We start from the raw sequence: 13895 nt of genomic DNA, 5'->3' as shown, positions 1-13895 counted from the left end.
TACACTGGCTGAAAGTCTCTTCAGATCCTGATAGAAAATAGTGTTCTAAATGAAAAGAATGAAAATGAGCAAGAATGAAAAGAGTTATTATTGAAAATGATTTGCTTTGTACTGTAATGTTTTCCCACCGGTGAATGGTATAAGGTAACCAACATCAACAACAGCATTCTCCTTGTTTATTTTCTGAATGCAAGTTAATGACTTTATGGTGTAATTAAAATTTTATTCATCAGTAGATCTTCTGTTAAAACGCTAGATTTTTTCAATCATTTTGTCCACTAAACCTGGTCCCTTTTTAACAACTGACAATTGAAAAGTTTACATTCAGATCTGCCTTCATCGACAGCAACAACATTATTTACAACAACATACTGTTGCTGACAATATTACTTTAAACTTTAAACTATTCGAAAATTCATTTGATTTGAATTTGTGGGACACGATCCTAACCCCAACTTTAAAATTATAAGCCAGTGAAGTCATGTTTCTAAAAAAAAATATGCATGCTTTAGTATTATATTTAAAGAAACAAAAAAATTATATTATCTTCATTTGAAATAGCTTTTCAACACATCATCTAGAACAGAAATTAATGTTAGATATTGTTTCTAAAATTGTTCCAATGGTATACACTGTATGTTAGTGCCAGTTAATGTTAACTTCATAAAAGTCATTAATACCAAAAATAGATTTGTAATAGAAGCATTATTATTACAATGCGCTAAATTGCTCTGAAGGATGAAATCGACTATCCACAATAGACTGAAAACTCACATTCAAGTCTGGCTGTGTTCTGAAACTACTTTTCACAGTCCAAACCATTCACCATAGATAAAAAACAATCCTATTTTCCTCAGAAGCCAAGTCACATAACAGAAGTAAAATAGATTGCGATTGTTTTTCCTCTAAATATATCTTAAGTTTAAAAATGTATGTGTGATCCAAATCGGTCTTTACTACATTTTAGACTACTAAAGAGTCATGATATGCAGCCCAACTGCTAATAAACAAATCAATTTCAAGACAGCCAGATAGCTTGGGTTAAAGATGGAGAGTGATTACTTATCATCCTTTGACCTCCTGAAGCTGCTCGATTGGTGGTTGTAAAGGCCGCATGGGCAAGGCCATTGCAATCATGGCATTCGATGGCTTTCGTTGCGCATGATCTGCATCTTTAATGGCGGTCGATACCGCGCACCTTTAAATAAACAATTATGCCTCTCCGTATTGATTTCTCCCATTAAAATCGATGAGGTTATGCAGTTGTGTGTCACACAGGTGGGGAGGGGTGGAGAGGCCAGGGCGAGACCCGCTGACTGATGCACACATGAGTAGAAGAGTCCTGTCTCGTGATTAAGAACAGTCAGCAAGACCAGGCTGACCCCTGAACTCACGCTTCACATCTATCTTTCCTCAATCAGAGCGACCGCAGCCTCCGCGGCAGCTACGGGTGCCTCAGGACCACGTGCAATCCCGTAAACTTCAGCTCAACTGGGTGCCCGGAGGGGATGGTTCCTCTCCCGTCCGTTACTTCACCCTACAGACACGGGAGCTGCCCAGCGAAGACTGGCTCATCCATTCTTCTGCTATAAGCCACAATTATACCTCTTGGGAAGTAGACAGGTGAGCTCCTTCAATCCCACAAACAACGGTGCCAGGGGCTTTACCCAGAGACTGGCATCCAATGACCCTCGCAGAGTTGATTTCACTCTCGGCTGCTTCGAAGCCACATGTGCTCCCCTGCAGGCCTCACGAGGGCCGTACAATAAGGGCAGTATGGAGGGAGTGTTATTAAATGCGTAGGAGCCTTTTTTTCTCTGCAGCAATTTATGATACTCAATCCAATTTGAGAGAGTGAGAAACAATCAGTATGTTAGGCTACGGGCGCTCTAGCTTTTTGCATATGAGTTATGTCGGATCCGCAGCTATGATTATATGGGCAGTCGAATAGTATTTTATATGCATTCAGAGGGCCATCTCATCTTGATTATGATGAGTCCCCTTTCTCAGTTGAAAACTCTCTCAGCCATCAGCTTTTGAGTGCTTTTTTAAACAGCCAGATTGTTGCTAAATGGATTATTCAGGACTGATTTGTGTCTTTACCAGCTGGAGGCTTTTAGGAGTGGGGCATCATGGGAAAAATATTCCCTTTAACCAAGCAAATACGAATAGCGGAAAGCCCCCTGTTTTGAAAAGCGCCGTGCAACTCATCTCAATCGACAGAGATCGGTTATGAAATCTAAACGACATGTTTAGTTCGTTAATGAGCCCAATTGGCTTGTGCAGTGTGTCTTGGGTAAATGAGAAATGAACAAATTAGAAATTAAAAGTATTTTTTTTCCCACATATTCCCTTTACTGTCAAAATCAAGAAGTTTTGTGCCTGTGAGGCTAAGCAGTAGGGCTGATATCATTATAAAGTGTATGTTATTATAATAATATAAATTATTAATGTTATATAGATTTTTTTTACATTTGTGTTGTATTTAATTGTTATTTGATGCATGCAAGGCATGTATTATAATTTGATGTGCAATTATGACAGTAGTAATTGTTCATTATTGTTAATCTTTTAACATTTTTTTGTGATTATAAAAAATATATATATATTTCTGTTTTGTCTCAATATGCACACCAGTATTGTTTTTCCTAAGCACATTCATAAAAATGACTTAAATGTCCTAATTGAACTGTGGCCTAATCCTGGCTTAGTCTAAGCCTTGTCTGTGAAACCGGGCCATTTTGTGCTGTAATATCAATTACTTTTTCCAATAATTAATTGTGCAGCCCTATTAGGCAGGATTCCCTGACATAATTTACCACCACCCCAGTTGTTCATAACATATTTCTGTTCTGTTTTTATGAAGTGGCATATGCTGCACTCATGTCTTTATATGAGCTCTCCGATATGAAGTGTTTCGTATCTTATTTCCGTCCTCACCTCTCTGCCTCAAGTGCTTTAAGATAAAACTCTGTAATTGCCAGCGCGTGCCCTTGGGCTTCAATGGATTGTGTCCCTGACATTTATAGATACTAGCTCATACATGCACTGCTGAGCCACATCATTTGTGATGGGAAAGGTCTTTGTCCAATATGAGAGAGCTCACAAGCTGTGCAATCCCTCAGGCTGAAACCCTTCACTTCATACCAGCTCAGAATGATGGCGACTAATGACGTCGGAGACAGCAAGTACAGCCAAGAGACGGATGCAATTACCACTTTACAAGATGGTGAGTAATAATGAGCGTCTTGTATCTACTGGCTTTGGTTGATGCGCTATTGATTCAAATAAAAGTCATAGAGGAGCTACAGTCTGATCTGCACCATTTACTTGCAAGCTGAAGTCTTGGAACTGATTTAATTCTGTCATTATTTACTCACCCGTATGCTATTCTAAACTTGTGTGATTTTCTTCTTGTGGGCCACAAGGGAGTGAGTGCTAGGTCTGTGGGAAACTTCAGAGTATTAAACAAATTGACATTACTTTTTATTCTTTTTAATAGTTTGAAATAAGAAAGAAAGAATGACTTTATTCTTACAGTCAACATTTTATGTTTATCTTCGGTTCTTATACATCTAAAAGTACCTTGGAAAAAAGATCTAAAAATAAAGAATATATAAATCAAGGGGAATATCATACCTGGGGATCAAGGGCATCAAAAGTTTGTTAATAACAACAATAGGGCTTTTTCACACTTGCAGTAGCTAACCTAGGGTCAGTTGAATGCTGGGTTGTTTTGCTTCACATTTTGCACTAGTCATTATTTACCCGGGGACAGTAAAACCTGAGTATTCATATGCTGGCATGTTTTTAAACCCCGGATCAACACTGGTAACATCGTAAAATAAACTTTTTAAAATTTTAAAGTAACAATGAAACAGTATCTTCTTCACTCCGATTGATACATTTTCTACCACCATTTGACATTTTTCCCCTCAAACGCTGAAAACAATTGGTTATACAACATGCAATGTTTCTGGGGCTGTCCGAAGCACATGAATGTGAGGCACTCGATTGGGTGGCTGTTGCTAAGCATCTAGCCGTAACATTCAAACACTGCATTTTTTTAGACTGTACAAGTTTGGCACCGCAATGCAGAGTAACCAGAGCAAAAGTGATGCTAATGCTGTCGAACCTTTCTTTAGCTAAAAGCAGGGTTAAGAACATCGATATCCAGGGGGTTAAGTGCTGTAGGAAAAGCTTTTTTTTTGTTTGTTTGTTTCTCACACAAAGAAATCTTACAACTTCAGAATAGGTGATATGATATGGTCAAAGTACTTTTTTTAAGGTACCTTTGTGTCAGTTTTGAGGTTGGAGCCACCGGACTATTTGTATACTATTATAGTGGTTATATTCACTACACTCATATATTTCTATTCCGTTGTGTCACTTTAAAAGGACCTATGCATTGTCATTATTGTAAAATTACTGAACCTAAACATAGGAGCCTGATAAAAATACTCACTTTACATCAGACGGCACTTTGGGGCTTTTGCATCTTCATATATATACATATTGAAAAGGCCGATCTTCAAAAATCCTTCTTTTGTGTTCGACCGAATAAATACAGTCATACAGGTTTAGAACTTGCCTAATGGGATTTCTTATTTTATTTGTAAACTTATTATCAGTGTTGTTTTCTGTGCATCCGCAGTTCCTGATGAAGCTCCCACAATTCAAGCCTTGAAACCCTCCACGACAACATCGGTGCTGGTGCAGTGGCAGGTACGCTAATGCCGGCCCACCCCGGGTCGAGTGAACTCCTGACCCCCATTACGTTTATCTGATAGCTAGATAACAAACCGGCTCCAGCCTGTGAGAAGAGTAGCGGCATGTTACAGGCTATCACCAGTGAAATTACAGCCCTGTTCTCTTTAATGATCTGACTTTTGTCAATAGGTAGCCTCGGCTCGCTTTGAGCGGCCCAGCATGCATCGCTTAGTATTCCTTGTGCAGGTTTGCATAAATTAATGACATGCGGTATTGATACCCGCACATTTACAGAGCTCGCAAAGGGCTCCGCCAGGCCCGGGATAATTAATACCCACGCACGACAGTGATCCTGCAATCTGAAGGGATATTAATTAGTAGCTGAAACCTTTATTCACTGACCTATGAGTCCCGGATCTTCTCACTACTGTCTGTTTTATCAGCAGAACCGTAGGCCGAGTTGATTACGCTCTGCTCTGAGCTTTGTTAATTACCAACTGACTGAATGGCTCAGAAATTAAATCCTCATCTTTTATTTATCTTATCCGTTTGGCGGCGAGCGTCGCGCACAGACTCGCGATGGGAGATCAGTCAGCGCTGTCTGTCAGTTACGGCAGGGACGGCTTTTTATCAGGGTGTGCTTTAATAAGGACAGTGAGAACAGCTAGCGGAATGTGACCTTTAATTTAATCTGTGCCTTCGCAGGCGCCCAAGGAGGAGAGTGTGAATGGGGTTCTGGTGGGCTATCGGCTCTACTACCGCGAGCTGCAGTATGACAGCACACCGCAGGAGTCAAAGAGGGCCGTCAACAGCTCCTTGCTGCGCACCGAACTGACAGGTAACTAGCAGGAGGAGGCTCTCCTCTTGAACCAGAAACGCCTGCACGCAGACATGATTTATAGCTCGAGTGCTTCTTTGAATACTTTAACCCATCCAGCTGTTGAAGAGAAGGAATTCCTTAACAATTTTTACCTTAGTCTTTTTGACGTGCGCTTTTGTGCATTTCTAGAAGCTCTAGAAGCTGGCATTCTTGCAGGTGAACGCACCTGTAGTGTGCCACCCCAAATCATTTTCACAGACCTTTACGTTAAATGTTCCCTCCTGGTGGAATGATCTGCCGAACTCAATCCACGCAGTCCTCAACTCTCGTTATCGGCTCTGCAAGCGAGCGCGCCTGTTCTCGCTCTCCTTTTGACGTTGCAAAGGAATCTCATTGTAATATTAGCGCCCCTTAATCTGTACGTTTCCACCCAAGGCACAGTCATTTTGAATTTGCAAGCGACAACAGTGTACCAGTTCAAATGCCATGGCAAAGGCTGGCATTCAGAGCATCAGAGGAGAAAAGAGAGCAGTGAATTTATTGATTTATTTAGTAGAACTTACATTGTTGCTGCCACACAGATTTAATATAAACATGCAATTAATTTCCCAGCTGTTTACCTTCACAGACATAATTAACCGCCTGGTTTTGTAACTCGTGTGTTTTTAATGTGAACTTGTGTGTGAATGAGAACTTTTTTTATTTACATTTTTTACTCGCAGCCACTTTTCAACGTAGTAAACATGACAGTCAGAATCAAAACTGATGTTTTTAGCAGGTATGAGCTGTAATGACACAGATCTTTTCTGGAAAAGAGGGCGGAGAGTAGCATCTCATTTGCATTTAAAAAGACAGGTATGAAATTCAGCCTGTTTCTGCTTCCACTCAAAATAGGCATTTTCAAAATGGTATAATAAATAATCTGTGGGGCATTTTGAGCTGAAACTTCAGAGATACATTCTGGGTACACCAGAGACATGTATTACATATTGTAAAAAGGGGCATGTTATTTATCCTTTAAAAAAATGACTGAACAATGTACTCATTGTTCATTTACTAAGTGCTAGTTTAAAAAAAAACTAATACTAGCTTCTCTTGTATTCTATCTATTTCTTTTCTTTTTATTTATTATAGAATTAACAAAAGCAAAAAGGCCTCTAACACTTGTTTTATGTATATAAAATATTTTTTATATAATAAAATTAAAAAAACTTGAGGCTTGTTATAGCTCTTGCATATCAGTGGTTTTTGTTGATTTTGATTGCTTACATTGTCCTCATTTTTAAGTCGCTTTGGATGAAAGTGTGTGCTAAATGACAAAATGTAAATGTGTTTCACAGTCACACTAAGCAATTGCAACTGAGGTGCAATCAGTGATAGCAAATTCTGAAATGATCGATCAAACTATTAATCGCAAAAAATTGCATCCCAAATAAAAAATGTTGTTTATATGTGTGTGTGTGTACTGTATATGATAGATAGATAGATAGATAGATAGATAGATAGATAGATAGATAGACAGATAGATAAACACACATGCATGTATATATTTAAGAAAAATATTATACGCTTATGTATTATATAATTAATTGTAATTGCATGCAAATATTTTCAAAATATATACTGTAAAGGTGTGTATTTATATAATAAGCATACAAATACATTAAGCCAACAAAAATAGCACAATTAATCGTTTGACAGCACAAATTCACATAATACTCTGAACATTGTGCAAATCTGTTGAGTTTGAGCGCTATCAAAGCGTTAGTACGCTCGTCCTCCCTGCAGTTAGAGAATAATTCTCCGACGGATGGCTGAGCGTAGGTGAACTCATTACGCGCTCAGGCTGTGTGAGGTGCGGAATCATGAGTTTGAGCTCAAGTGTTCGGCACTGAGCGCTCCAACAGGCTCTTTTTCCACAGCCTGGATTCAGCTGCTAAATCTCCTTTGACAAATTGGACTCAGCAGTGTTGACAGCATTTAAATGCGCAAGCCCGGAGCAGCCGAGCACGGAGGCATATTTAATTCCTTTCCCTATGTTCTGCACCGGTCAAGGCAGGAGTGCAATATCTCTCCTCTGCTCTCCACTCATCTTACATGTTAAAATCTGAGGTCTGTTAAGTGCCGAATGTGCCTCCCCGCTGAAATCACCCTAAATGCCAAGAGGAAATTACCGGAGCTATGCTCTATTTGTTCAGGCTTAACAGCTTACATTGAAAAGTTAGCAGGTACTCCAGAAGCTAACAGGGTCTCTGTCACTTTCTAGAGCATTCTGCCAAAGCAGAGTCAGTTTATGTTACTTTATACTTTATATATATTTGATATGTTCGTATATGCCAATGATTGTTGTTTGTAGTGTGCTGTCGGAGAGATACTAAGATTTGGTATAAAATCTTCTAGATCATGTGAAATGAAACAAATCTGAGTCTTTATTGTTGAGCATTTACCATTCCGTCTTACTGTTAATACACTGAATAAAATGACAATAAATATCATACATTTTTTACTTTATCACTGTAAAGTACCACTATAAATGCTGTGATTTCTATGCACTTCTGTCATGAAAAAGTGGCAGATTATTAAGAAATACTCCTGAAGTTTAATAAATATTTATAGCAAAAGATGTTTGAATCCCTTTTATAAATGAAAAGCTGAATTTTTGTAATAAAAACAATAGTACAAGAGTAATTGTGATGTTCAAAGTGTAAAGTAATATTGTGTGATTTTTTTGTTTAGTCTTACTTTACAATATTCCATGTTTAAACAACATGAAATTACAAAAAAAAAAAGGCAAAAATCTGTACGATAGTCTTAAAATATGTTTAAAATGATTAATTTTTAATTTTCATGTAATTGAAAGTTAACACCATGTAAGGTAATTCTCTGTCATTTTTTCCATTTGGGCACCTGAAATTTGTCTGTTATTTATTTATTGTAAATAAAGTTTTCAGTGAACTTAACCAGAAGATACTTCATAAAGTCTGAAGTAACGTCATATATAGAAGCTATATTTGTTTAGGTTTCAGCACTCAAAAGAAACTGTATAAAAGGAATGACCAGATTTTTCTTTAATTTTACCAAACTGATGTTGGATCATTATATTTTCAAAAAAAATCATATTAGGTCCCTAATGCACCCCAGCTTGTGATTTAGTACTGTATATTGGCTGTTGAATCATTAATCACTGACTGGCTTTGGTTTCTTGTGGGTTTTGATTGGAGTGCTAGATGAGCATTGTGGAATTCCATCAATCTCTCGGAGAAGTGTGTGATGAGCAACTTTGAAAAGCAAAGATTTACTGCCATGATGAAATATCCCTTTGATTTGTGCTTTTCCGTCTCTGCTGCTTCCCCAGTAATGTATTCCTCATCGTTTGCTCTTTCTCCCTCCACAGCCAAAAGCACTGTGAAGACTGTCAGCAATCCTTCATTAACCGAGTTCGAGCTAACACGTAAGTTTCATTTAGCCATCTTTCTCATTTACGTCAGTCTGCTTTGAAGTCCAAAATATTCAAACTCCCTTTGGCAAAGTGTGTAATCCCTAATACTCTTCCTGTTCGGAGAACAAGGTCCTTCCTCTAATCCATCTACTCTGACCAGGAACATTTTGGCCCCAAGATATTCTCAAAGTGAATCCCATTGCGCACCGCCTTAGACCTGAGACTTGCACGCTCTCTCAGTCTCCACTGTACCATATCATCAATACTGTTCAAAGAGTTTGGAAAGAGTAATGCCATTCCTTTCCAAGATCACACCCAAACTGTTCTGTATCCACACTGATAAGGAACAGTAGGTGGTTATCTCAGAGATGCTTTTGTTCCTACCCAGATGTATTCCCATTCCTCTTATCGACTGTCTCAAAGCCAAGATGTGCCTTTCAAGCACCCTTTATGGATCTTCTGTTTGTAATTTTTGAATTCTCATCAGAGCTGCAGAAATACAGGCGCTATGAAATCGTGATGACTGCCTACAACGTCATTGGTGAAAGCCCTCCAAGTGCTCCGGTAGAGGTGTTTGTTGGAGAAGCAGGTAAGCGATTGTGTCAAAATAATTATTACATTATTACGATTTTTTTTTTTTAAATTGTTAATTCGTCAGAAGAAATATTTTGTTTGCAAATATGTAGTCACACGAAAGCTGTTGCTATGATTTATTTATTTAAAAAAGTTTTGCGAGATTACCTTGAAACTATACAGTGTACATAGTCCAACAGGAGTTTATTTAATATTGTCTGTAAACTATAAGACCAGGTTATTCCATGATTGCTGTAAATTTATTTGATGAAAAATGGAAATATCCAGCTCCAGCAGGCCCCTCACCTCACCCAGGCCATCCATATTGTTGAGCCCTGATGTGAAGGGGATCGTAAGGTATCTCGTATTTTCTAAACCTGCACAGTTTGAGAGCATAACTCATTATTATATCAGGAACTGTTTGCTTTTTTAATATACAGAAGTAGACTTTTGTCAAACCCAGAGCAGCATGCTTTTCAGGCATCATCCCACCGGACAAGCAGTTTAATGAGAGAGCAAATTGTCAGCGAAACATCTCTGCCGCTCCACCGTGACAGATGTGGTGATGACCACTGTCGATGGATGTTTCTTTTGAGATGGAGGCCTCTGCTGTAATGCTCTCCAGGAACAGGACAGCATGCGCTCTGTCTCCGGTCCTTCAGGGAATAAGGCGTGACATGAGTTGACAGATATGAATTGTGTTCTCTTAGTGGAGTGGCATGAAGAGGGAACAAAAGGACAGAGGCCAGAGCTATGGTGGGCTTCTGCCTAATGTGACAGAAACACAAACCCACCTAAAGGACTGGGTTTGAATTAGTTTCTGGTTTTGGACCAATTAGCTTTGTTATAACTGTCTGATGCAATCTTGATTAGAACTGAAACGCAGTTTCAAGGATCTGAGAGTGGTTTGGAAGAGATCTGGCTTTGAAACAGACCACTTAAAATAAACCAAACTCTCGAGTTTAAATTAAGTTTAGATTGCTTATGAGGTGAATTGTGGGTGCCTTATTTTCACTTTCGACTGTGACTAAACGTAAACTAAAAATATGGCTGTCACAGATCATCAAACAGATTGCTGCTTATTCTGTTTTTTTATGCAAATGACAAATAAGATATTACATATATAGTATACTAATTATTAATAAGTTTCAGTCTTTTCCAATACTTAAGTTAGTGAAGTTAGTATAAGAGTAGTAATAATTATTATTATTGTTATTATTCACGCATATAACATGGAATGCATCATAATATTAAGTACGTTCTAATTCATCACTGTTGTTATTAATAACAATAAATCCAAATAGATCTGTGATATAATTATGATATGGTGCATATTTTATTAAATGTATATAATACTTATACTTACTATAATACATATCGTATTTTATATTTTAGTTTTAAAAAAAATATACGTAGCCTAAAAAGAGATTTGGGACTACTTGCTGTAAATGCCTTAAAAAAGAAGAAAAAAAATCTGTCTCTTCACATTTTGATCCAATGTGAGTTTGGTTCTTTCAAAGAGGACTTGAGGATGATGTGCTAAAAGGACCACATGGATCTGGAGTGCTTGGAGATATGAAAAGATGGCTGAATAAAGAGTGTGCTCAAAGATGAGTTTGCTGTTTCAAGCTGTACTAGCTCTCTGTTCTTCCCTACCTTACAATCACGATCCTGCCAGCTAGCTTGTACTACTGAATTGTAAAGTGCTTTTCAATTTGAGTTCAAGTTGTTTTGTTACTAAAAACAGTCTTTTTTTTTTTTTTTTTGGTATATTTATTGACTTGAATAATATCCAGCTGCCTGGCTGAAGAGCCGAGCGCTTCGTCTAATGAGCTGCCAAAAGAAAAAGCCCGGATATGACATTCCAGCTATTCCACAGAAAACTGATAATTGTTGTGCTGTTTTATTGGGTACACCACCAAGGAAAGGATTTTTATCACCTACACAGCCCGAAACAAATCTATATTCACGCGGGGCATCTCATATGATCAATGAAAGGGCCTTTAGTGGAAAAACAATCCTCCCCCTGCTAGCAAATAGATGCATTACGTCCGCATTTCAAACATATGCTTAAAAGTATCGAGCGCAGGCAAATTGCTACAAATGCGAACTGTCGTTTTTGCTGTTTAATTCCACTCCAGCCGTGCTAACAGGCTGACACTGCACAGACAGGATGTTGTCAAGGCTCTTGTTTTGCATTTCGCCCAATCATTGGCAAGATTATTTATGGAATTCTAAGTAGTATTTCTGTAGCGCCACAGTATTAATAAAAGCAGTCGTGCTGAGTGTTTTGGCAGGTTAGCATGTGTGTGTGTGTGCATGTTTTTTTCTACCTCTTTCACCTCTTTGCAGCATTTTTGGCCTCCTCTCATAAGGGGTTTAATGAAGCAGTAAATATGAATCTGTCATAAAGAACTCAAGCAGCTGGCGGAGCAGGCAGGGTTATCAACATCAGGTTATTAACAGCATCATTAGAAGGGGCCAGGCGTGGAGATTACTCCCAGCAGCAGGAGGGGGGACAGCCGAACAAACAAATGAATTTCCCTCTGATTAACGTCAGGTCGGCTACATCTTAAGATACTCTGAGAGGGATCAGAGAGATGTCGGCTAGGAAACAGAGGCGGAGAGCGGGCGTGAAGGGTGCTTTGCCCGTAAAGCTTCAATACCAATGGCCTTGCTCAGGGTTGCCAAGTCTGTGTTTTTTCCACCAAACTGGGCTACTTTTAAACTGCCTCAGTTTTTCTGGTTTAATTTAGAAGCTTTGACACCAATGGAAACCATCTAATACTTTAAAAGTAAAAATAATATATATATATATATATATATATATATATATATATATATATATATATATATATATATAAAATCTATATTGTATTTTACACTAGCAATGTAATTAATTGGCTATTCCATTTATTAAAACCAAGTATAAGTATTTTACATTTATTTATGTTCAGTGTTCAGATGTTCTTTTTCATAATAAACTTATTTTCAAAACATAAGTCATCACTGGTCATAGACGCAAAGACAGAACTTTAATTTCAAAAAGATGACTGCTCACTAAAAAAGCCCACAGATCATGTTTTTATGCCCTTTTGAATTGACAAAGTGGTGATATGTAAGTGCGTTGCATTTAGCAAAAGTTGTTTATTTACTTTTCATATACACTATAAAGGCACTGTTCTACTTTTTAATTTAGTATGGCTAGTGTAAATAGTGAGTTTACACTGACAAATCCAACAAGAAAAAGTATATTATTTCACTGAAAATATGACTTGTGGAATGTTGGACGCTCAGCTGTAGTTTTCTTTTCATAACCAAATTGGGAAGGCTATGCAATGCTGGATGAAAGCGACCTTTTAGATCTCATACGCTATATGTTTGAGTACATAGTAAATGAAATAAGTGCATAGTGTGTATCACATCATTTGGGACACAACTGGTGCGTCTCCAGTGCACCTGATGTGAGAAGTGTCGTGTGGCATATGGAGTTGTCATCTATATGTAGATCTCACTTAAAATGTTGGGTTTCGGTTAGGATGCTTCCCGTGTAGACAGCAAGACAGCTCTCTTAGATGTTGGAACTGAGCTTGTCTGTGCTTTATTTTAACAGCTCATTCAGTCGAGTCTCTCGCCAGCCCCTCTTGAACCCCACTGTCCACAGCTGTAATTCATTCCCGCTCATAAATGATTCAGCCCGCTTTACTACACGTAAACTCAACTTTCAAGCCCCTAAAATAGACGAGCTGTCACGCTCCCGGAGTTAGCTCTGCTTTCAGGTTTGGTCTTATTAAATTCACTCTTTTTTTTTTTTTTTTTGATGATTGCTGTCTGGGGTAGCTGCATCTGTTGCTGTGATTTATGACGGATGGGGATTATGTATTCCTCGCCCCTTTAATGAATGACATTTAACAGAGAAACAACAGAGGGCGGCATGCACGCAGGAGTCTGTGTTCATCTGATATTACTTTTCTACTGGTACCGGCTCTCGCTCTGAAACTGATGTTGCCACTTTGTGTGTAAACAAACTTTTTTGAATAGTTCATCCAAAAATGCTAATTATGTCACCATTAACTTACCCTCAACTTCCAAATCTGTATTAGTGTTGTTTAGTGTTCTTCAGCTGAACACAAAAAAAAAGATGTTTGGAATAATGTTAGCAACCAAACAACTGAGAGTAGCCATTGACCTCCATAGTATGAGAAATAGACTATGGCTACCATCAACTGTTTGGTTGCCAGCATTATTTAAAATAACTTCTTTTTGTGTTCATCAGAAGTGAGAATAGAGGCTTAGAAAAAGTGGAATGGTTCCAGATTGGGTCCGGCACCAAAGCAGCATGAGTGCATCTCA

The 13895-nt window shown here is 38.2% G+C and overlaps 1 protein-coding gene across 4 annotated transcripts in view; it reads left to right on the top strand.

Moving 5' to 3' along the window:
- Nucleotides 1–13895, top strand: part of sdk1a (sidekick cell adhesion molecule 1a) — a 245019-nt gene that overhangs the window by 220372 nt on the left and 10752 nt on the right. For all 4 annotated transcript variants that reach the window (XM_043234647.1, XM_043234648.1, XM_043234645.1 and 1 more), the window contains 6 exons: nucleotides 1422–1623; nucleotides 3126–3229; nucleotides 4655–4725; nucleotides 5416–5548; nucleotides 8925–8981; nucleotides 9457–9558. In XM_043234647.1, coding sequence (XP_043090582.1) covers nucleotides 1422–1623; nucleotides 3126–3229; nucleotides 4655–4725; nucleotides 5416–5548; nucleotides 8925–8981; nucleotides 9457–9558 — 669 coding nt within the window. The remainder of the gene's footprint in view (nucleotides 1–1421; nucleotides 1624–3125; nucleotides 3230–4654; nucleotides 4726–5415; nucleotides 5549–8924; nucleotides 8982–9456; nucleotides 9559–13895) is intronic.

This window comes from Puntigrus tetrazona, chromosome 3, assembly GCF_018831695.1.
Source record: "Puntigrus tetrazona isolate hp1 chromosome 3, ASM1883169v1, whole genome shotgun sequence".
Taxonomy (NCBI): Eukaryota; Metazoa; Chordata; class Actinopteri; order Cypriniformes; family Cyprinidae; genus Puntigrus; species Puntigrus tetrazona.
Note: the sequence above shows the minus strand (reverse complement) of the source record. Positions and strands in the feature narration are given on the sequence as shown.